The sequence below is a fragment of the Vulpes vulpes genome, chromosome X (assembly GCF_048418805.1).
Source record: "Vulpes vulpes isolate BD-2025 chromosome X, VulVul3, whole genome shotgun sequence".
NCBI lineage: Eukaryota > Metazoa > Chordata > Mammalia > Carnivora > Canidae > Vulpes > Vulpes vulpes.
In genome coordinates this window covers 19,838,815-19,862,088 of record NC_132796.1, presented here as the reverse complement: position 1 = coordinate 19,862,088, position 23,274 = coordinate 19,838,815, and the positions used below count along the sequence as shown (strand labels likewise).

At 51.8% G+C, this 23,274-nt stretch overlaps 2 protein-coding genes across 2 annotated transcripts in view; both read right to left on the bottom strand.

The window, feature by feature from the left end:
• Positions 1-6,681, bottom strand: part of PDK3 (pyruvate dehydrogenase kinase 3) — a 146,705-nt gene extending 140,024 nt beyond the window's left edge. The window contains exons 1-2 of the mRNA XM_072744498.1: positions 6,069-6,681; positions 197-325 (exon numbers count right to left, since the gene is read on the bottom strand). The gene's annotated coding sequence lies outside the window, so the exon portion shown is untranslated. The remainder of the gene's footprint in view (positions 1-196; positions 326-6,068) is intronic.
• Positions 193-17,677, bottom strand: LOC140596099 (uncharacterized). Its single transcript, XM_072743488.1, has 7 exons — positions 14,903-17,677; positions 14,318-14,450; positions 13,399-13,516; positions 13,027-13,204; positions 11,685-11,843; positions 6,069-6,307; positions 193-325 (listed from the first exon to the last, which is right to left on the bottom strand). Exons 1-7 carry the CDS (start codon positions 17,675-17,677, stop codon positions 193-195), a joined length of 3,735 nt encoding a protein of 1,244 aa, XP_072599589.1.
• Between the last annotated feature and the right edge of the window lie 5,597 nt (positions 17,678-23,274).

The window sequence follows — 23,274 nt, the reverse complement described above, 5'->3', positions numbered from 1 at the left end:
GAAAAAAATCCCAAACCTCAGAACACTCTCACAAACCTCTGGGCATCTGTTGGTACCAAAACTGAAGTTGGAAATCTCAGATTCATATCCTGGTTCCACTTCTCACTAGGTCTGTGACCCTGGGCAAGTTATTGCCTTTTTTTTCCTTTCTGATGCTTACTTTGTGTATAGGTAAATGAAAACTTCAAATATCTACCCAGTGAGCTTGGCCAGATCACAATCCGGGCACACCACAGTCCGATGCGGAGTCAGGGAGAGAATGTCAGCTTCGACTCCGCTGATGCTTCCACTCTGATTTACTATCAAACCAGCAGATGGATAAAAGCTGCACAAAGGATAAAAGTGATAATGATACAAATCAGTGAACAGACACAGCTGGTCAAATGGTCCTAATAGGGTAAGGAGTCCACCAGGTCAGAGAAAACAAAAAGCCCTAACTCATTGTATGAGTAGGCTGGGGTAGGACCATGGCACAATAGCAGTAGTTTTCAAAGTGTGGTCCCTGGACGGGCATTTTGAACCCAGGGACTCCTGAGAAATTAAAATTCATGGGCCCTAGCCCAGACCTACTGAACCAGGAACTTGGGGGCAGGGCCCACCAATTTGCATCTTGAGAAGCCCTCTGGGGAATTCTGATGCCTGCTCAAATGTGAAATCCTGCACCACAGCATGAGGCCACTCCTTCTGGCACCAGTTTCACTTTCCTGTTCCCATGTCTCTCATGGGCCTGTTTACCACCCAGAGTTACTGCGAGGATAAAATCCCATGTGTTCCCCGTTATCTGCAAAGCCCCACACAAATAGGAAGGATCTGTTTTTCTCAGGAGCAATGCTAGGCAGAGAACTTAACTGGTTCTGCCCAGATACTGAGTGATCAGCCCCACAAATGAGCACAAGGTTAGACTGTCCCTTTCTCTGTGGTCTTTGGAGATCATCTGCATTTTCGTCGGTGAAGGAGAAAGAGATGGGATGTCAAGAGCCTGTTGATCGAAACCATCTGCTGAGGGACCTAGCTCCAAGAACATCTTCTCTTCCTGGCTCACTCTGAGCAATACTGTCCCACAGAACTTTCTCTGGTGATGGAAATGTTCTGTAATGTGCACTAATCTTCACTGTCCAATACAGTAACCACCAGCCACATGTAGCATTTGACAACATGGCCAGTGCAACTAGGGAATTGCATTTTACATTTTATTTAATTTTAATTAATTTAAATTTGAATAGCTGCATATGGGACATAGCTAAAATACAAATTTATTGTTTACCTGAAATTCAAATTTAATTGGGGGTGCTGTATTCTTATTTGCTTAATCTGGCAAACCTACTTTACAGATTCTCAGTGACATTGACCTTGACTCCTCCAATGGAAAGTTTGATTAAAAGGCTCTCTATCCATGACCAAAGGAAGCAAATTTGACCTTATACTGGCCAAAAAGGGCACCTGGCTGATGTTCTTTTTCTAAAGACAGTTTTCAGAGAGATAATGGCTGAGAAAATCAATATAGCTGATGACTAAAAAGACAAACTTGTACTATCATCCATACACTCATACTTAATTTTCTGCAACTGAATCCATCTTCCATAGACAGGTTCTGATGGGAAATGGGAAGCAGTAGTCCAGAGAGCCTAATTTAGTCAAGGATAATTCTGTACTTGGAGCATGGTCCTAGGTACTGGGACATAACAGGGAGAAATGCTATCTGTGGGTCATGCTAGTGATTTTAAGGCAAACTCTACCCCTTTAATTACTCAATCCCTTAATCACCTCAATGAATGACTACCATATTAAAGTCATCATGGGAATTGAAAAAAAAATAAGATCCAGAGCCTTTCTTTATGACTATATTTAAGCTTTGCTTCGAAAACACATCAAAGAAAGTATAGCAACTAGAATCCTGCCAGTTCTCAGGAAGACTGGATAATATTTTCCCAAAAACCCTATAATTTCAAAATGTGAACAAATAGAGGTGCTTTTATATCTCCATTCATTCTGGCCCTCACTCTCTGCCATAACTATCTTTGGCATTTTGAGGTCTCCAAGCTCATTCTTGATATAATAACATAGTATTTTACAGTTACTGATTAAGCAGATATCTGATAACATCATTTTTAACTAGAGGAAGAGATTCTGAAACTGGTACTCCCTCCCCAGGAACAGCAAAGAAAACACACATGGTATTTTTATGAAGTGAATGGTGTTCCAGAAGGCAGGTTGACTCTTGTAAAACCCAGGCTCTCCTGTTCCCAAGAATGTCCAGGTCAAAGAGTAATGATCATAGTTTTGCTCTTTCAGAAGGTTTTAGTGTAGCAAACAGCCAGCAGATTAAAAAAAAAATCTTAATAACATTGTATCTTGACCATCCCCTTTGATATTTTCCTGTTTTCTCTATTGCTTAAGATATTCAACACGGATATATACTTAGCTTTGGAGATCTGGCGACCCGGGAACCAGTGGGTCTCTAGCAAGAGAATATTAGGTGATGAAACTGCTCTCCTGCCTCCTCCCCACTCCCACAGGGTCCTCCGCTGTTTTTATACCCATTTCACTAAGATAAAGGTCTTGACACTGGGAAACAATTGGCATTCTGCCCAGAGAAACCCAATTTTTGAAGGGTCTCCAAAAATAGTTCAGATGTCAATTTGGAAATAGGGCACTCATCCTGGAGGACTGCATGTAATAGGCACAGACAGTGGTTTTCAGAGTGCAGGTGGTCCCTGGCCTAGAAGCAGCAGCAGTATCTGAGAACTTTTTATTATTTTTTTTATTATTTTTTTTTTAGAACTTTTTAGAAATGCTAATTCTCGGGGCTCACTCATGCAGACCAACCTGAATGACGTCAGTTACCTGAGTATTCTATCCTTCTTTTTTTCTTCTTTTTTAACCTTTCATGCTTCTCTTTCTTCAGAAGTAGCGGCCCCTTCTCACAGGCATATTCAGACCTTTCCTCGGAGAGTACAGCAGTATATTCTCAAAGTGTGGTCTCAGGACCAGAAAAAGCATCAGCCTCAGCTGGGAACTTGTTAGAGACGCATATTCTCAGGCCTCATCCACCCAGATCTACTCAATCAGAAATTCAGAGGGTGGGGCTCAGCCAATTGTGTTTTAACAAGGCCCCCAGTGATCCTGGATGCACACCAAAGTTTGAGAAATAACGAAGTAAGAGTATTCCCGGCTATTGAGCTTATTCTGTGACTTGCAGGCTTGCCCAAAAAGCCCTATGATTTTATTCCCACGGGATTTTATTCCTTTGTCAGTCTGCCTTGTCCTCAAAAAAGTAATAAAAATTGCAACTGCCATTCACAGTATTATCTGTGGATATAAACCTGTTTCTCAAAAGGATTCGAGAAAGGGTGTCTCAGCAGGCTTTGTGGGATCTGTATGATAGGAAGGCAAGCATGGAAAGCCACAGATTTAAAGATGCCTCCTTTCCCGCTTGATGTAGGCAGACGAGTGTTTCTTTTATTTTTATTTTAAAGATTTTATTTATTCATTCATGAGAGACACAGAGAGAGAGGCAGAGACACAGGCAGAGGAAGAAGCAGGCTCCATGCAGGGAGCCCGATGTGGGACTCATTCCCGGGACTCCAGGATCATGCGCTGAGCCGAAGGCAGATGCCCAACCGCTGAGCCACCCAGGCATTTTAAACACATTAAAAGTGTTTCTTTTAATCAAGCTGATAGAACAGTTTGCCAAGATTTGAATCTACTGGAGCATAAAAACCCATTTTTACAGGCCACCCATTGTAGCCCATCACTGCGGAGACATTTAAACTCTCAATCTTTAACTTAGAAGGTTAATTAGAAGCTAATTTAGCTTCTCCATCAATTTGTACTATGGATGCAGATCTAGGGGTATATTTCAAGTATCATGGGTATTAAAGTAACATTTAATCCAGTCTCTCCCAGTCCAATCCCTCCTTCACATTCCTACCAGACCAACTGTGCTAAACGGTAGCTCCAATCACAGCACTTTCCTCCAGTGGCAGCTCCCCAGTATTAACCGAATTAACTTCGCATTTTTCATCTGGCATTCAAGACTGAAACTGTAGGTACTAGATTGAACCACATGAAACTCTGCCATTTTAATTGGGCGAAAATGGTCAAATATCAACAATTTAACATGGTTCACCCTAATGTTATCGATTTCATATTTAATTTGTTCACCTACTCGATAACCTTTTTCTTTTTCCTGTTCTAAGATTTAGGCTTCTTGGAATTTTAATGCTTAATCTTAAAACTGTCAGCCCAACTGCTGGTGAAAAATCTCAGAAAGATAAAGAGAAAATGTTCCTTTCCTACAGGTGCAGAGAAGCAGACACTTATTGTGCGGCACAAAGCCAGAATCATGCCACAAAATTACAACTGGGAACATTTACTCAAATATCTGGCCCATTCTCCTGGCCAATATGGAGGTTTGAGTGAAAGGCCATGATCCTGTTTTGTTTTCTGTTACTATAAAACTGTCCTTTAAAGTGTTATTTGTAAGGAAACATATCCCTTAAGATACCTGGATATCAGCGTTTGTTGCTATGTCTTACAAAATAGAACCTATAACACCTAAAGGTCTGCAGCTATGGTCATCTTATTTAATAATGTGTCACTCTGCTAATAAAAATACTTAAATCATCAATTCTGTTTCCCATAAAGTGACAAATTTATCTGTCAGATATCTTTGTTAAGTGGAAGAGCTTTGGAATTTCTCTCTCCCTTCAGGCATGAAATTGTTATAAATGTGTCCTCCCTTGGATTCTTTATTCAAACAGTGGACTCTTTGTTTCATTTAAATTACTAAGAGAAGATCCAGGATATGGAGGCAATTGATCATTCCAGGCTTATCCTTCACTTCCCCTCTGTACATACACCATACTATACATAGTATACAGACAGCTCCCCCTCTGCATACATCATCCTCCAGTGTTCCTCTGCTAAGAACACCTCTTCCCATAGTCATCTCAACCTATCAAAATCCAAGCCAGGATCTACCCAAAGGTCACCTCCTTTGTGAGTTCTTCCCCAATTCCTTGGGAAAGATTTATCTTAAATGATACTTGCCATAGTCGCCTTGATTTATACTCGTGTGTATTTCCCTTGTCTCTGAGTAGATTTTATTTTTTCCAGCTTTATTGAGATATGATTGACATATGACATTGTATTCATTCTAGGTGTACAACACAATAATTTGACGTATGTATATATTGTGAAATGATAACCGCAATGTTTAGTTCACATCTATCACCTCACGTAGTTACAAACTGCTTTCCCTGGATAAGCTTCAATCCCACTTAGATGGAGAATGTGCCTTACTCCTCATCCAAAGTATCAAGCAAAAGGCCTTTCAATGTAAGCATGCTCTCAATATTTAAAAGATGGCATTGAAGAAGTCTCCTACAACCAGCATCAAGGGATATGTTGATCTAATTGACCCCTAACACCAACCATTCTCCCTCCACATGGTGGGAAGTCAACTTCCCTGCATGCTCTGAAGATTCTAGGGCCTGATTCATCACTATACCATAAGAATTCTCTCTGATTTCAGTGTCCTTGTAGATAGATGAGTCTTCCAATAGTCTGGCCCTCTTCCAATGATTGTGTTCACTAGCCACTACAGGCGGCCAGGGCCATGGTTTTACCCTAGACGTCATCATTGCTGATAACCATAGGCCTCCATAATCTCACCTTCAACGCCACACTCTCCAAACAGCGCCAAAAAATAATAATAATTTCAAAATAACTCTGGTCTCTCAGAGTAAGAAAAAGATGCCCAGGCCCAGATAAGAGTTAAGGTCTCCCCTTCCCCCTCCACGCCCGGCACAGAAGCTCCAAGGCCTCGGTGAAGAGCTGCTTACAGCCCGGGAGCAAGCCTGCTGGGTGGGGGCGGGGCGGGAGGGGATTTGGGCTGGAGCTATTTTTGCGTGCCGCTTTACGCACCTCTCGGGGAACAGCACTTTTCCCTATCAAAGAATGCCCCCCAGAGCGATAATAGGGGGGGGGGGGCGAAAGCTTCCCGAGCTGCCCCCGCCTCCGCCGCCGACTTGTCAATCAAGTCTTAAACTCTGCAGAAAACTCACCCCGAACCGTCCTTGGGGAAAACTGTCCCACCGGCTGTAGACCTCGGCCCTTTCCCTTTGGAAACTGGGCGGGCAGAGCCAGAGAGGTTCGGTGGAGACGAGGAAAGAAGGCGGGGACCGGCCGTGGGTGCTCTTCCCGCGGGCCCCGCGCTGCAAAGCCCCCGGCCGGCCACCGAAGCGTCAGAGGCTCCCACACCCTGAAGAAGGGCTCCAAGTTGGCAATCCGGCAGCCGCAGCCGCTCAGAGAAAAGGACTGAGAGAAATGGCACAACCGGCCCTGGCACAGCTCACTGTCCCCTTCGGCCTACCACCACCCTGCTGTGTCGCCACGACGGGACGGCAGTGGGAGGGAGGGGAACTGAGCGTTCCCGGGCCGGAGGCTGCTTGCTCTTGGGGCAGAATGGGAGCGGGGAGAGGAGACACTGCGGTGCCCTCCTGCTCCCCCAAACCCACAGACGTGTAAGGGGGGGGACCCTGAGGGAGCTGCTCGAGGACAGCGGGAAGGTCTGTGCGACAGGAAAGTTGGCCCCCGGTTTCCTGCCTGGAACCTCGCTGAGCCGCACAGACCCGCGGGCCCACCGTGGGAGAGGTGGCTTTGGAAACTCTTGCCCGGGCTGAACAAATAGCTCCGGGGTGTGCAGTCCGCGAACCTGGAGTCTGGTGCCCCCTTGTGGTCAAGAGAGAGCTGAGCGCGAGAAGCTCAAAAAGTACCGAGGCGTCCTGTGCCTGGAAAGAAAATGGGAACGTGGCTCCCAGCCCGCAGAGCTGGAAAAAGGACGTAGGCAGTTCCCAAGGCTGCACAGGGAGGAGCACAAGGCTTCCTTAGGAGGTGCCCAGGAGATGGGAGACAGAACCGGGAGAAGGGCGTGAGAGTCAGCAGGCATAGCTGCCCTTCGCTGAGGGAGGCCCCAGAGGAGAAACAGAACAGACCCCAGCGCGCAGACCCCACCACCCTGCAGGGCACCTCTCTAGATCAGAGAGCTTTAATTTTTTTAAATTTATTTATGAGAAACATACAGAGAGAAAGGGGGCAGAGACAGAAGCTCCCTGCATGGAGCCTGATGTGGGATGGGACTCGACCCCGGGACTCCAGGATCACGCCCTGGGCTGAAGGCAGACGCTAAACCGCTGAGCCATCCAGGGATCCCCTGATCAGAGAGCTTTAGAGCCAGAAGAGGACTGTGTCCCAGAAGTCCTCTGTCTCCCTCCTCTCTCTGCCCCAAAGACCAGAGGATAATAATATTAAAATTGCACTTGGGATTGATCAGCTTTACCAACCAAGGTAACCCTGACAATTACGAGATATGCCCAAGGGGTCATGAAAGAAGGGGAAAGGAGGTGTGGTGCCACATGGTTGAAAGCAATGATTAGAAAAAACAAGTTTCATGTATGCAGTCCACCACTGAGTTGAGACCGGTCAACACATCAGTTACCTGTACCCGGACACAGGCATGGATGTGGAAAGGACACAGAAAATACCAATGATGCCAACTTAATACCTTTATTGCCTCAGGCCAGTCCTATGTGATCCTCAGCTTCTTCAGTCCTCAGAAGATCATAATACCTAATGGACAAGGTTATTAAGATTAGAGGCAATGTGGGACACCTGGGTGGCTCAGTGGTTGAGCGTCTGCCTTCAGGGCGTGATGTGGGGGGGGGGGTGTCTGGGGATCCAGTCCCACATTGGGCTCCCTGCAGGGAGCCTGCTTCTCCCTCTGCCTATGTCTCTGCCTCTCTGTGTGTGTGTCTCTCATGAATAAATAAAAAATCTTTAAAAAAAATGTTAGAGGCAATGTATAGAAACAAATAGAAGCTACTATTTATAGATTTGTTTACAATTGTGCAGAGGCATTTGTTGCTGGTTTCTTTTGACAAAAGCCCTGGTGGCTCAGCGGTTTAGCAGCCCAGGGTGTGATCCGAGAGACCCGGGATCAAGTCCCACGTCAGGGTCCCTGCATGGAGCCTGCTTCTCCCTCTCCCTCTCCCTCTCCCTCTGCCTCTCTCACTCTCTCCTCTCTGTGTATTCTCATGAATAAATAAATAAAATCTTAAAAAAAAAAGAACTACTGAAAGAGAAATCAAACATTTCAAAAGAGCAAGGTATGCTGAAGTGCTAACCATAAACGTAAACATGGTGGTTTCGGTTTCATATTTGGCTGTGAGTTTCCTGTCAGCTGAGGTATAAAGGGAAACCTGACAACTTGTACAACACCAGTTACCAGGAAGGAAGGGGGACACTGCCTTCTCATGGGAGACAAGCTCTTCTGGGCTCCAAATTTCAAAAGCAAAGTCTCAGGGGTTTTTCTGCAGTGGCTTGACAATTACCCAAAACCCTGACTATTCTTTACCATGGCTTTCCAAGGGTGCCGAACTAGTAATAAATACAGTAGTAATTGGGACTGGGAGAAATCGACTGAAAGTTACTCAGATTTCCACACTTCACATTCTTTTTTTTTTTTTTTTCACACTTCACATTCTTATCCCACATCCCTTCAAATGATTTCACATGAGCTTTTCCTGAATCCATCCATTGTAAGATCACCCAAAAGACATTGAGACTTCCCACTTCCACCCCCAAGGAAATGTTTTCATTTGTAACTTAGGCAGAAGCTTTAGACTGATGACAAATTAAAGCAAAAGCACAGAGGTATTTGTAGATGAAACAGCTAAATTCAAGCCTCTCCTCTTTCCAGAAGCGATTCAGACCTATAAAGGCCACACAGATCTCCCTTCAAGGCCAAGGTCACCTTCCAGGAGTATTAGCACATGAAGTAAACAGCCTTTGCAAAACAGTGCTACAGGTGAGCTTTCCCATCCAAACCCCAGAGGCACCTCAACTAATCTGCATATGCTAACTCCAGTTACCGGGGAAGATGCCAAAATAAGCTCCTGTCCTCCCTCACCTTTACTGTAATCCCCACCTAGGTTTTGCTTTTACCATATGGTAATTATTTCCAAATCACAAGTGCAAACACTCACTCTGATTGGAAAATTAGCAGATTTCAAACTCAGGTAATTTGTCCCTAATGAGGAACTTGTTGAACTGAATTTAACAATTAACTCGCACACCCTTTGCTGCCTGCGGCTATGGGAGTGAAGCAGGAAAGGAGCAAGGGCAGGCCGAGGGCCAGGCAGGACTCTGGCACAAGACAAAGGTTGGCATGAGGCAAGGTGTGTCACAGGGCCGTGGGAACATCAGGAACTTCACTGTTCAAATGGATATAGACAGCCAATTACAAATATATGCCAAAATAAAATGATATGGTGAGCTTCCACGTACCCATCACTGCAGCTCCCAGTACCAACTCGTGGTTGCTCTGGCTTCAGGTAGGTTGAGGAGCAAGAGACCAAGAAAATGAACAGGAAAGTGGAATGAAAGAGCACGTAGTGTGTTTCCTCTGTTGAATTCCTGCAGGTTTCAAGCTCCTTGTGGGCAGAGGTGGGATAGGTGAGTTAAAATTAACTATTCGGATGGTTTCCACCCTCCTCGTTAGCATTTTGAATATGGCAGGGCAGAGCCTGGGAAAGAGCTGGCCCTTGTTTTCCAGGCTCTACTACTCTCCCTGCCCCATGGTGGGGGCCACTTGCTCTCTACTCTGCTGCTGCAGGTGACCAGAAGCCCTGAGGATTTCTGGGAGCTCTGGCTTTAGCACACAGAATCAGCATGATCATGCTCCCTCCAACTGTGCGCTCCGCTGATTGGCTCCTGCCTTTTCTCAAAGAGCACAGTTACCCACTTCAGGCCTTAGGCAGTTTCTAAGATCTCCTTTGTTGCTGTCCCTCTAGAACTGCGCTATTCAAACAGCCACATGTGGCAAGTGACCACTTGAAACATGGCTAGTGAGACTGAGGAACTAATTTTTCTTTAATTTTAACTAAAATTTAAAAACTGATACTTGATCCAATTATTGGAAAACTTGTACATATGCTTGGAAGATGAATCTACATTTTCAACTGTAGATTTTATAAGAACCTAAGTACAAATCAAGTATTTCTGATGAAAATCTAGCATCTGAATTAAAACAGGCTGTAACTGTCCGGATTTTGAAGATGATTTAGTAAAAATAAAAGAATGTAAAATATCTCATTAAGGATATATGGGCGCCTAGCAGTTTCATTCAGGGGAGCCTGGGACTCTTGACATCTGGATTGTGAGTTCAAGCCCCACGTTGGGTGTAGAGATTACTTACAAATAAAATCTTTAAAAAATTTTTTGATTATGGGACACCTGATGGCTCAGTGGTTGAGCGTCTGCCTTCCGATCAGGGCGTGATCTTGGAGTCCCGGAATCGAGTCCCGCATCGGGCTCCTTGCATGAAGCCTCCTTCTCATATGTCTGCCACTCTCTGTGTCTTTTATGAATAAATAAATGAAATCTTTTTTTAAAAAAATTATTGATTACATGTAGAAATGATAATCTTTTGTATATACTGGGTAAATTATTAAGGGTGATTACTTCTGTTTCTATTTATTTAATAAAACCTGACTAGAAAATTTAAATTATATGTGGGGCCCAAATTATACTTCTATTGGACAGCAGTGACCTAGAACCAGACCCCTCTCTGCGCTTGCAAGTACCATTCAAAAGATACAATTCTGTTGAGATACTCTGACCTGTCACAGGGGCCCCAATTGCCAGACATGTCCTGCTCTATGGGCCCACCCAGGAGTTTCCTAGATGGTCATCTCCTGGACCATCTTCTTTGCTCCCCATGGGAAAATTCTGGAGCCAGCTACTTTAAAACAACCACTGCATGTTGGTCAGTCATTAAATCATGAACATACAGGCTGCATGAATCTAATTTAGACTAAGATGACGAATTTGACCTATGGTTAAGAAGAGTCTCCAGGTTCTCAAGATGCTAAAAAGAATTTCACTTTTATTCGCAAAACAAAGCCAGTTAATATCCTCAAAAGACACATTCCATGAAGTACAGACCTTGGTAAGGAATATTACAAGGAAATAAACAAAGACCACCAATGGTAATATCACACAAAGCTGAATTTATTTACTGGCCTGGGAAGGGAGTGCCACATGACTCAAGGCCAAGTTCACCTATGTCTCCCTGTAGCATAATTGAACCCTGAACAACATAGATTTACATCTCTCAAGTCCATTATATGCACATTTTTTTGAGAAATAACGTAGACTACAGTACATGTATTCTGTCTTCCTAATAATTTCCATGATATTTTGTTTTTTTTTAATTTCCATGATATTTTGTTATCTCTGACATACTTTATCGTAAGAACACAGCATATACTACCAATAATAAACAAAACACACGTCAGTCGAGTGTTTGAGTGATCAGCAAAGCTTCTGGTCAGCAGTAGGCTATGAGGAGTTAACTTTTTGGTTAGGCAAGAGATACAGATTTTTTGACCTCGTGGGGACTCGGCGCCCCTAACCCCCCACACCGTTCAAGGGTCACCAGTACCGAGAGGGCAAAAGGAAAGAACTACATCAAATCAGGTGAGATTCTCAGTGCAGGTGACCGGTTGATTCCTCTTACCGAGTGGTCATCACACCGGCTCACTCGTGAAAAGCGCAGGCACATGCACAACGATGTCCGGGACGGGTCACCTAAGGGCCCTAGCAGGCTCAGCGTCACTCACGTGGCAGAGCTGACTCATTTCTGAAGTTGGTCGAAATCCTCCCTTACCGGGGCTGGGACAGCGGGCCCAGGACAGTCGGGGTTGATCAAGCAGGAAGCACCAGTTCCCTGCCTCTTTGTTCATCTCTTTTGGGCTGCCAGGCAACACTTCCCTTTTCTCCTAGGGCAAAAGGCAGGCAGCATGCATGTGTACATAGGAAAACACATTTCATGGCGACAGGGTGCCCCTTAGAAAACCGTTATGGAATGAAATATGAGAAGCTCTCAAAGAAATACATGTACACCAACGCTCCTAGCCAACGGTACCCACAATGGCCAAGAGGTGGAAGCAACCTACACGTCCACCAATGAACAACGGGTAGACACAATGTGCTATACGCACGCCAGGGAACGTTCTTCGGCCCGACGAGAATGAACAAAGCCCGATACGTGTTACACCACAGGCGAACCTCAAACACCTTATGCCCAGTGAGAGAGGCCAGGCAAGGAAGGTCACGTGCCATCTGATGCCATCATCAGCAAATATCTACAACAGGGAAGTCCACAGACACAGGAAGCAAACTGGTGTTTCCGGGGCTGGGGGAGGGAGGGGAGGATGGGCAGCCAGGGCTCCCTGGCTCCAGAGCTTTCTTTGGGGTGACGAAACTGTTCTGGAACTAGAGCTGGCGGTCCCAGAGCACTGGAAGCATAGTCCATGCCACTCAGCTGTACGCCTGAAACCGGTTACTCGGTGCTTAGGTGAACTACACCTCCATAAAAAGAAACGGGAAACAGCAAGAACTTCAGGGATATCTTGAGCCCCACTGAGACAAGAAAGCGGGGACAGACAGACACGGGGGAGCCGGGGCTGCTGAACAACTGATGGCCACCAGGAAGAGACAGGGAGAAAGAAACAAGGGTGGAAGGGAATAAAGGGGAAAGGAGAGAAAATGAGTGGGAAATAAATATCAGAGAGGGTGACAGAGCACAAGAGACACCTAACTCTGGGAAACGAACTAGGGGTGGTGGAAGGGGAGGAGGGCGGGGGGTGGGGGTGACTGGGTGACGGGCACTGAGGGGGGCACTTGACGGGATGAGCACTGGGTGTTATGCTATACGTTGGCAAACTGAACTCCAATAAAAAAAATATATTAAAAAAAAAAAAAAGAGAAAGAAACGGGTGGATTCCGCTTCGGAACCTGACAGAGAGGTTGCCAACACTTGAAAAGCAAATAAAGAAAGCTCATTTTCGAATGCTTAGCTGTTCAACGCCTGCGAATAACCTGCAGTTCTAAACCAAGTCAACGACCGTTCAGGGAGGAAGCGAGACGCCCCACAAGTGCCTTGTCAAGGCCAGATCGCACCTGGAGGAGAGAGGCTGAGCTCTGCGGGGCCTGAGGGGGCACTGAGCGCAGCCCGGGGGCCGCCACCAAGCAGGGCGCCCCTGAGCCACGCTGCCCATTGGGAGGCCTCCCACGTCCTCCACACAGGCCTGACAAGCACAGCACCTCTCGGCAGGCGTCACCTCTCCTTTCAAAACGCCTTTGTAAAAACCGCAGTGACCACACCGTGCACAGACCTTTTAGAGCACACGCCGAGGCCATTCCTCTCAAAGCTGTCTCTGCTACTTAATAGGTCGCTTCAGTACAGACCACGTCCAGGGAAACCATGTTTAGAAAGCTACGACCTTGGCGTCCCACGCGACAACGTGGGCGAACCTTGAGGACGTCCCTTACTGGCCGCGCGGAGTGAGCCAGTCACCAAAGGACACGGCTGCCCCGCGATGCCGCTTCAACCAAGTACCCGAGGCGGTCCGGCCCCGGGAACCAGAACGCAGCACGGTGGGTGCCTGGGCTGCGGAGAGGGGGAAATGGGGAAACGGGGAGCTGCTGCTCCGTGGGGACAGAGTTTCGCTTTCGCAAGAGGAGAACCATTCCAGAGGTCCCTCACGCAACGACGTGAATCCAGTCAGCATCGCTGAACCGCACACTCAAAAACTGCTGAAGCCCGTACACTTCAGGTCAGGGTTTTTAACACATCTGAAAGTTTTCAGATTAAAAAAAAAAATACCAGGTTTAACTGACTGCTAGTGTCGTTTTATCGTTTTCGAGAAATTATAGGCTTTAGGACTTTATTTTTTTTAAGGTTTATTTATTTATTTATGATAGGCAGAGAGAGAGAGAGAGAGAGAGAGAGAGAGGCAGAGACACAGGAGGAGCCCGACACGGGACTCGATCTCGGGACTCCAGGATCGCGCCCTGGGCCAAAGGCAGGCGCTAAACCGCTGAGCCACCCAGGGATCCCCGGCTTTAGGACTTTAGACTGAACCTAGTGTGGAGCTGAGGACACCGCAGAACATTCTCCTAAAGAGAACTCAGTCTACAACTACAGCAACAAAGCAACACAATCCCAGGTTCTTAAATCGCTGCCTTGTTTCTACATAACGCTCATGAGGTTGTGCTTCCGTAGAGTTTAGACATCTCACCGTAAAATACCGATACCTTATGGAAAACAAACAAAAACACCAAAACCACCCAACGTGAAGTCAAAAATCGGGAGGTCACCTGGGTGGATGCTCTGGTGTTTTTAAGATAGACAGAAAGTAATGCAAGACTCAGAACTGGGGAGGGGAAGGCGGGTCTCTGGTCATTTTACCTTTGGACTGGCTTGCGGCCTGCTGGCCCTGAGGTGGCCCAGGCATCTGGGCTGCTACCATAGTCACAGCTGCAGGGCCCTGCAAGATTCTCAGCTGTTGTACCTGCTTCTGGAGCTGAGGCTGGGGCTGGGGCTAAGGCTGGGGGTGAGACTGGGAGTCAGACTGGGGCTGGGGCTGGGGCCGAGGCTGAGGCTGGGGCTGGGACTAGGGCTGAGGCTGGAGTTGGGGCCCTGCAAGATTCTCAGCTGTTGTACCTGCTTCTGGGGCTGGGGCTGGGGCTGGGGCTGGGGCTGGGGCAAGGGCTGACACTGAGGCTGGGGCTGGGGCTGGGGCGAGGGCTGACACTGAGGCTGGGGCTGGGACTAGGGCTGAGGCTGGAGCTGGGGCCCTGTAAGATTCTCAGCTGTTGTACCTGCTTCTGGGGCTGGGGCTGGGGGTGATGCTGGGGCTGGGGCTGGGGCTGGGACTGAGGCTGGGGCTGGGGGGTGAGACTGGGGCTGGGGCTGCAGCTGGGGCTGACCCCGGGGCGGGGGCTGGGGCTGGGGCTGCGGCTGCGACGACGACGCAGGGGACAGCTGCAGTGCCTGCAGAGGACGAGGCTGGCTCTGCCCGGGTGTTCTCTGGCTCTCTGCAGAGCCGAGCTGTGCCAGCGCCGACACCGCTGCCTGGGGCTGCGGCAAACTCCCTTCTGCACCGAACTTCACGAGCACGGCTGGCTGAGCAGAAGAGGCCGCTCTTGGACTCGCCGCGCCTTGTGCACTTGACCCCTGTGGCACCGGCGGCGGAGGGCCGGGAGCGAGGGCTTGCTGGAGTTGGTCCTGGGGAATCAGCTGATAGACCTTCTGCTCTGGCTGCTGCCCGGCGTTCAAAAGGAGCGAATCTTGCGGAAGCTCCAGGAGAGTCACTGGCCTGAGGCCTGAAGCGCTTTTTAAGAAAAACTGAACGCGGACCGGCGGCGCAGAGGACACTGCCTCTGGTGGCCGAGCTCCCGAGGGCACGGTGCTGGGCTTACTTGCCGCAGGAGCCGCGGAGCCGGCGGTAGAGCCCTGCCTGGGGCTGCAGGCCCCCGCCACAGCCTGGGCTCCGCCACCAGGGCCCGCCGCTTGGACGACGCTGCGGCCTGCGGACGTGGCCGTGACCGGGGTGGCCGGGCTGCTCTGGGAGGACCTGGCGGGGGACAGGGTGGTCGTGGGCAGCCTGCTAACTCCAGCGTCCTGTGTCACAGAGGACTTCTGGGACTTGACCGTGACCGGGGTGGCCGTGGTTCTTGATGAGGAGCCGGCGGTGGGCAAAGCGCCTGCAGGAAACATGCTGACTCGAATCAATTCCACAGCGGACTTCTGGGGCTTGGCCGAGACCCGGGTGGCCGGGGTGGCCGGGGGCCTCTGTGAGGAGCTGGCGGCGGCCAGGGCGGCTGCAGAGAGCGCGCGAACTCGGATCGCTTCCCCAGGCGGCGGCTGGGACTTGGCCGTGGCCGAGACCGGGGCGGCCGGGGTGGCCGGGGGCCTCTGTGAGGAGCTGGCGGCGGCCCGGGCGGCCGCGGGAAGCGCGCGAACTCGGATCGCTTCCCCAGGCGGCGGCTGGGAGTCGGCCTCCCCAGAGGGCTGCTGGGAGTGGGCCGGGGCCGAGGCCCAGACCGAGCCCGGGGCGGCCCGGGCGGCCGCGGGAAGCGCGCGGACTCGGATCGCTTCCCCAGGCGGCGGCTGGGAGTCGGCAGGGACCCTGGGCGCCAGGGTCCTCTGCGAGGGGCTGCCGGTGGACAGGGCGGCTGCGGGAAGCGGGCTAACTCCAGTCGGGCCCACGGAGGGTTTCTGGGAAAGACTGGGTGGCGCCGGAGCAGGAGCGGGAGGCGGCGACCGAAGGAAGCTGCTGGCCTTCTCCCCTGGAGGAAAACTGTCACCTGACGAGCTCTCTCCTGAGCTCCAGGGAAGTCTGATGCGCAGAGGTGGGTGTCTGACGCCCTTCCCCAGGACTGGGGACCAAACCGACACCGTCGTCGTCGTCGTCGTCGTCGTCGTAGGCTGTTGCGCTTGTTTCCCGGGAGGAGGCCCGCCGGGGCCGGCTGAGCCGCTGGGGCCGGGTGACCGCGTGGTGGCCGGGCCCCGGGCCTTCTGCTGGCCCACCGCCTCCGGCCGAATGACTAGCCTCCCGGCGTCAGCCTTGGACTCGGGCGGGACACGGTTTGGACGGTCATCTGTGGCCGAGCGCGGAGGAGACGTCGGTCGCTCGCAGCCGGCTCTGTGCCAGGGCCTTCTCTGTCCACAGAAAGGTGGGTTGCTCGGCGGCTGCGTGGAGGCCAGCTCCGTTGTCTGAGGCTCATCACGGCCGCCTTCACAGCCCAACACACCATCGTCTCTTACCTCGGGGGCTGGCCAGACCCCTGCAGGGGAGACGTGGCACCTGGCCGGCCTCTTCCCTCTGGCGTATTTCTGCACATCCACTTCAGAAGGGACGGCCAAGTCACAGGGCCTCCGTTTCCACAGATCCACACAGCTCCCTGCTTTAGAGATCTTGAGGTCGTACCGCTGCCCGGCTTGGCTTTGTCTGCTTTTTTTGCAAGAGGCCCATAGTCCCAGCTCGGGAGGAGGTGGGCATTGAGACAGCTCCTGCTGGCGAGTCAGCGAGGGTGCGGAATACCTCTTGAAGCTCCTTTTCATCGGGCGAGTGTTCATCTTCTGCTTGTTATAGAGCAGCCTGTTTGCAGCGCAGGCTACTGATAGAGAAGGATCAAGACACAGGGGTTCGGCGGTAGCCAAGATCAGCTGGCTCTCAAGCAACAGTTTCTCTTCCTCGGTCCACTGCTGGCCATCGCTGGTTATGGACTGCATGTCGCAGGCTAAAGTCTGCATCGTGGGGCGCAGGAGAACGTGCCTGGTCTGGTAGCCGGCAGGCTCCCCGTGGCTGCACTGCCTGTAGTCCCGTACCTGTGCTATGACACACCCACAGTGGAAAATGTTAACCTGAGATTGTTCCAGGAGATCCACCAGGGCAGGAGGCAACTCTTCAGCATCCAGGTATTCAAGCAGTTCGCCTTCCTCGTAAGGCAGCCGAATGGTCTCCGAGCACGAGCCCTGCTTCCCCTCCAGCATCAGCGAATATCCCTCCCCTCCTGGGTGTAGGTTGACCACTAAACACGCCAACGACTCTCTCCTAACCAGCTTCTCTAACAAGTTCGCGTTGCTTCTCAGTTCCTCCGTAGCCTCGGGCTCTTTCCCACACTCTTCCACGTAGATGTCATAAAGCTTTTCAAACAGAGATGCTGCCCCACTCGACGAGCATTTCCTTTTAGGAGGCCTCTGCTGGGCACTCGCGATGACATAGTCCGCACGGTCCAGAGCTCGTTCTACGGCCTCTTGCATCGTGCTGCAAAAGGGGCCCTACAAAGTAGAGAAAACGCAAGCGCCTTGAGGACTCTACTTCCATCTCTCACGTCTCGCAAGCAAGCGCCGCAGCTGCACAGCGGGAGCCACCAGCCTGACTTGCAAATGGTCGGCCAGAAGCCCGCCCCACGAAAGCACCACCACGCAGCAACCTACCTGGGCTTTGGGGAAACAGCTACACGTGTTGGAGCCACCAGGGCGCCGCCTCTGGAGTCGCTGGGGGCTGGGCCGGAAGTGGATGGGAGCCCCCCGCCCCCCTCCCGGGCTCAGTGCCCCTGCCTCCGCCCCCCTCCCCGCCCCCGCCCCCGCCGGAGCATCCGCTTGTGCGCACGTGCGCTCTCTGCAGGCCACGGGCCGGCGGGCTGCAGGCCTAGGCCTCCAGGCCTAGGCCTCCTCCTATTGTGGCCTCCGCCTGCAGGCCACGAGGCCCGTCGCCCGCACCTCCACCTCCGCGGCAGGGCCAGACCCTTGCTTTCCACTTAACGCCCAAGGCACGCAACCGACGCATAGGCAACGATCCGAGGAATACGCACTCCCCCCCGCCCCCCCCCACACACACCCCGTAAGGTCCCGGTCCACGCCGATTTGCGCAGGAAGGCGGCTTCGGGGAAGCCTTGGAAGCTGTTCCTTTCTTTTCTTGGCCAGCGCTTCACCCACAATCGTTCACTGTTTGAGTCTCCTGTCGTGAACGGCAGGGCTGCGCCTGGTGCCCATCACCACTTGAACACACCCCACAGAGTCCACGTGTGTGGCTCCTGCCTACGTGGAGGCTCGCCGTACTTGGTGCAGGCGTCAGAATCCCTCCTTGAATCTTCCAGTGATCTCCTGCCTGGTGGTTGTCATGTGGATGTGCGCATCAACGTGCCTTCCTGATACTTCAGTATTTACCTCCTACTTCCCTGTGTAGCACAGTAAGGGCGTTTTGCAAAGGATGCCGTAGGCAAGTCGCGCCGGCTGGGAATTACAGTTCGGGATTAAACTATCGGTTTGAAATAAATAAATAAATAAATAAATAAATAAATAAATAAATAAATAAATAAATAAACTATCGGTTTGAGAAGCTGACCTGCGCGTGGATGGAGCTGAGAGCTATTGTCCCGGGTGATGGCAGCGCAGTTCAGTGATCACTCTGACTTGTAGACCACAGCCAGGATCCCAAGGCTGGATTTGGAGGAAGGTGACTAGGTCGTAGGTAACTGATGGGCCCTCCTTTTCCACTACCTCCGCTGCCTTGAGATGTGCGGGCCTTTGGGGACAGGTTTCATGTAAAACAGTCTCTTGAGGGGGATCCCTGGGTGGCTCAGCGGTTTGGCGCCTGCCTTTGGCCCACAGCGCGATCCTGGAGTCCCGGGATCGAGTCCCGGGATCGAGTCCCAGGTCGGGATCCCGGCATGGAGCCTGCTTCCCCCTCTGCCTGTGTCTCTGCCTCTCTCTCTCTCTCTCTCTCTCTCTCTGTCTCTCATGAATAAATAAATAAATAAAAGATCTTAAAAAAAAAAGTCTCTTGATATTGACCAGAGACATAGCGATAATAAGATATTCAGAGAAAAGTCTCACAAAGGTGAGGAAGCCAAGACCAGTGGGTGGGAGTCCCAAACCCCGCACAACTATGCAACCGGTGTGGATCTTGACCAATGGCAATGATGACAACTGTGTGGATAGTAGATTCAGTCAAGTGAAAGGGGATTGACAACTTTTCGCCGGAGAGCTCCTGAGAGATGGCCCTGTTTGGGGGACAGACGGGAATACTTTTGTACCGGCCCACCAACTGTCTTTGGGCAGATGGATACTTGGGGAGCGCCTCAAGGGGGCTTGAAATCAAGTTGAGTTCCCTAACTCTTTCACACATCCTCCCCGTCTCTCTTTTTTCCACCCCCACTTGCCCAAATTGAGGCTAAGTACGAGACTGGATGGCAAAAGCCTATTTTTCTATGCGGTAATCCAGTTCTCCTCCGCTCCAGCCGGGAGCGGACTCCCGGCTTCTTAGCACGGCGAAGGAGGAGGGCCCGGACAGGGGTGAGGCCACCAAGGGGGCCCGGGGCCCGAGGTTGAGGGGGACCGCAGCTCTCCAGGTGGCGCCGGTGCCATCGGGGTCGGTGCCCTACGTGCCTTGCCCGCCCCGCCCTGGGCCGGCCCTGCGAATAGGCCCCTGGCCGCCTGCCGCCTGCCTTCCCTCCCAGCTCATCTCTCTCCCCTCTTTCCCCCCCCCCCCCCCCCCCCGTGTCTGTGCTCCGGCCGCAGTCACCGCAGTCACCGTGCCGCGGACAGCCTGACCCTTCCAGACACACGTGCGCACACACACACACACACACACACACACACCCCAGCCAAAGCCTGCTGCTGCTGCTGCTGCTGCTGCTGCTGCTGCTGCAGCAGAGAGGCCCCTCCCTGCTCAGGCCCCTGCCGATCTCCACCTCTTCACCTCAGACGTCCTGCCCTGACCTCTGACCTCGGAGAAGCAAGGCAGTCTCCTGCTCGCTGCTGTTCCACCCAAGCACACGTGCCCCACGCCCTGTGAGGGCCAGCCGCCACGCCGGAAAGGAGCCGAACGGGCGCACCGTTTCTGCTCACCCTGTCCCTGGCTTCTCTGAGGGCAGAGGCGACGTCCCTTCCATCCTTGTGTGGTCACTGACTCGGGCGGCCCGCACTCGGCTCGAGGTCGGCACCGCCGAGGGAAGGGATGATCGACTCCACGCTCTAGTTACCTCAACTCCAGGCTCCTCGGAATCTCGGCAGGTAGATGTATGATCCCCCTTTCAGAGACGAGAAAGGCACCCACAGCCAGGTCTCCTGGCTCTGGTGCTCTGGACCGTGCCAGGATTGCCTGAACCTGGGCACCTGGACACGTGTCGCGTGGGGGCTGCCTGCGCGCTGCAGGCCATCCAGCAGCATAGCATCCCTGGCACCATCCATCCACTGCTTGCCGATAGCCCTCACCCTCGGTTGCCATAACCAAGAATGGCTGGATATTGCCAAACATTCCCGGCCCGCGGGGGCGGGGGGGGGGGGGTGTCGGCAGGATCGTCCACTGCTCGAGAACCACTCGACTGTACACCTGCCCTGTACACCATGAGCGTGATTCGGATGCAGCCCCTTAGCCCACGTCCCGGAGTATTTGTCACCAGGTAGACAGGGGTATCTGCCACCCTGTCACAGGATGGACCAGACCTGCCACACTGGCTGTGTCTTAGCTTGGCTTTCCCCAGGAGCGTACCCTGAGGAGAGGATCTGAGTGCAAGTGGTTTATCTGGGAGCTCATCCCCAGAAGCAGCGGTATGGGGAAGGGGATGCCTTGGGAAAGAGGACCACAACGGGCACATCCATGGGCAGAAGACCGCTGTGCGCAGCTCGGCCCGGCTGGGGAGCTCCGGGAGGGGGCGGGGCGGGGGCGCGACAGTACCAAAGGATTGTCGGGTTCTTCTACCTGAGAGGCCAGGGAGCGGGGCTGTTTCTCCCTCCACTCTTGTGCCTCATCGGCTGAGGACAGCCCTGGCACTGTTCCCCGTCACTCCAGGTGGCCACCGGTGCTGACGTGGCCACATAATACCCTCACCCGGAGAGTCCCGATCGCTTGCACTAGTCCTCGGTCTGTGGAGACACGGTGTTGAGCACCGTGGGGATTCGGGCAGAACCGGGGGTGGGGGGGGGGGGGGTGGGGGGGGTGGGGCATCGGCTCCACCCACGATTGAAGCTGGGTGGGAGAAGCGGGCCGTTCCTCCTCAGTGCTGTAGAGAAACGTGTGCTCTGTGATATCATCTGGCCGTTTGGAGAGATGAAGTGCTACTCCATCCCCGTGAAATGGGCCATTTCATGGGGGGGAGGAGTGCGTGTGGGGGTGGGGGTGGGTGGGCCTGTGAGTGAGTGTGTCAGCTCTTAAAGCCACCATGGCAGGGATCCCTGGCTGGCTGGGCAGTTTGGCACCTGCCTTCCGCCCAGGACACAATCCTGGAGTCCCGGGATCGAGTCCCGCGTGGGGCTCCCGGCATGGAGCTTGCTTCTCCCTCCTCCTGTGTCTCTGCCTCTCTCTCTCTCTCTCTCTCTCTCTCTCTCTCTCTCTCTCTGTATCATAAATAAATAAATATATCTTAAAAAAAAAAAAAGTAAAGCCACCATGGCCTCCAACCGAAGTGGTGGCCCGCACCTTGCCCCCCCCTCCCCAGGCCTCCTGGCCACAGGTGCACTGGACGAGGCTCCCACCCTGGCCTCGCGTCTACCCCTGCGTGCATCAGTGGGCCTGGCAGCGCTTAGCGTGGTTCAGCCATCCCCCTCACTTGCACTCCCTAATTGCCTGGTCTTCCCACAAGATGAGGGGTTTAAAAAAGAATTGCTCTGAGTGCACACCGTCCTTGGAGCCCTCCAAGCACGTTAATGAGCACGCTGGCTGATTATAAGGACTCCGATGGCTGCCCTCCCCTACAGCAGCCTGACCTAGATGCACACGCTGAGAAAACTCACGGCCAGGCTAAGATATGCTAGTGGGAGAAGAGAGTTCAGTTAATTGCAAGATAATTGAGCTAATTTACAATTAGCAAACTGGTTTGTGCCATACCCATTGAGGTCTAGGTCTAGATTTTGCCACCTCTCCCCTGCTGCAGCTAATTAGAGGGACCAGCCACAGAATGTGGACTACGGGGAGCAAGCGAAGGTGAAGATACGTTGCTTGTTGGCCTCATCTCTGGTTAACCCTCCATCACTTGCCCCGAGACTGATGTGTCTCTCCTGTGATCAGGCCCCAAGACACGTTAGAGCGAATCCCTGGCAGATGGATGCTGTAGCTCCGGGAGAGCGCGGGACTGGAGGCCCCTCCCACAGCCCATGACAAAGATGGGAAGACAGACCTTACCCCCAGAAGCATCCTGCTAGGGAGAGGGCCCGCTGCAGTGGGATTTTCCAGTGGGGGGGGGCGTGGGGGGGGAGATTGGGCTCCCAGCGCATGCCTGCTCGGCGTGCAGCATGGGCACGTGGGCGTCTATGGCCAAGGAGCAGGGTGGGAGTCAGTGGGTGGAAAAGCACTAAGGGGAAACGTCAGGGGGTATGGGGGATTCTGGCTAAACAGGCCCTTCTCTGCTGAAGACAGGCCAGGGTGATCAGGCTGTGGCTGGGGGATGGTGGAGGATGGAACTTAATGGAAAACTTCTGGGCAAATGTCTTGATGATGAAGCTGTGAGTCTTTGCAGGATAACACTCAAGCACATTATCTGGGGTCACCCTACATACAGACTTGGTGACTACACACGGTTCCTAAAAACCACAGCCAGACTTGGGCTTCAGTAAGTGGCCCTTGACCAGCTTCATCCCAATGAACCAATCTTGAATTGACAAGTTTTGTCTTGTTCAATTAGTCTTCATGAATCTTTCCAGCTTTGCTTTTATAAATCTCATCCTTATTTTTTTTCTGAAAGACTGTCCTTGTGGTCTGCTTTCCCTTGTGTAGTTTTTTTATTTTTTTTCCTTGTGCAGTTTTTAAATGTGAGTAAATCCTCACGACCTCAATTGTCTGAATTATTCTTTCACAGTTTGTGGACTCTATCTCACAGGACCTAATCCTGCTGTATTCAGTCAGATTTCTCCTCTCC

Coding starts and splice junctions, on each gene's coding strand:
- LOC140596099 (XM_072743488.1), bottom strand. CDS start 17,677: ATGCAAGAGGCCGTAGAACGAGCTCTGGACCGTGCGGACTATGTCATC. Junction 13,205..13,398: donor TGGCTCACTCCGCGCGGCCA/GTAAGGGACGTC, acceptor GTTTTTACAAAG/GCGTTTTGAAAGGAGAGGTG. Junction 11,844..13,026: donor GCTCAGCCTCTCTCCTCCAG/GTGCGATCTGGC, acceptor CTTTTGCCCTAG/GAGAAAAGGGAAGTGTTGCC.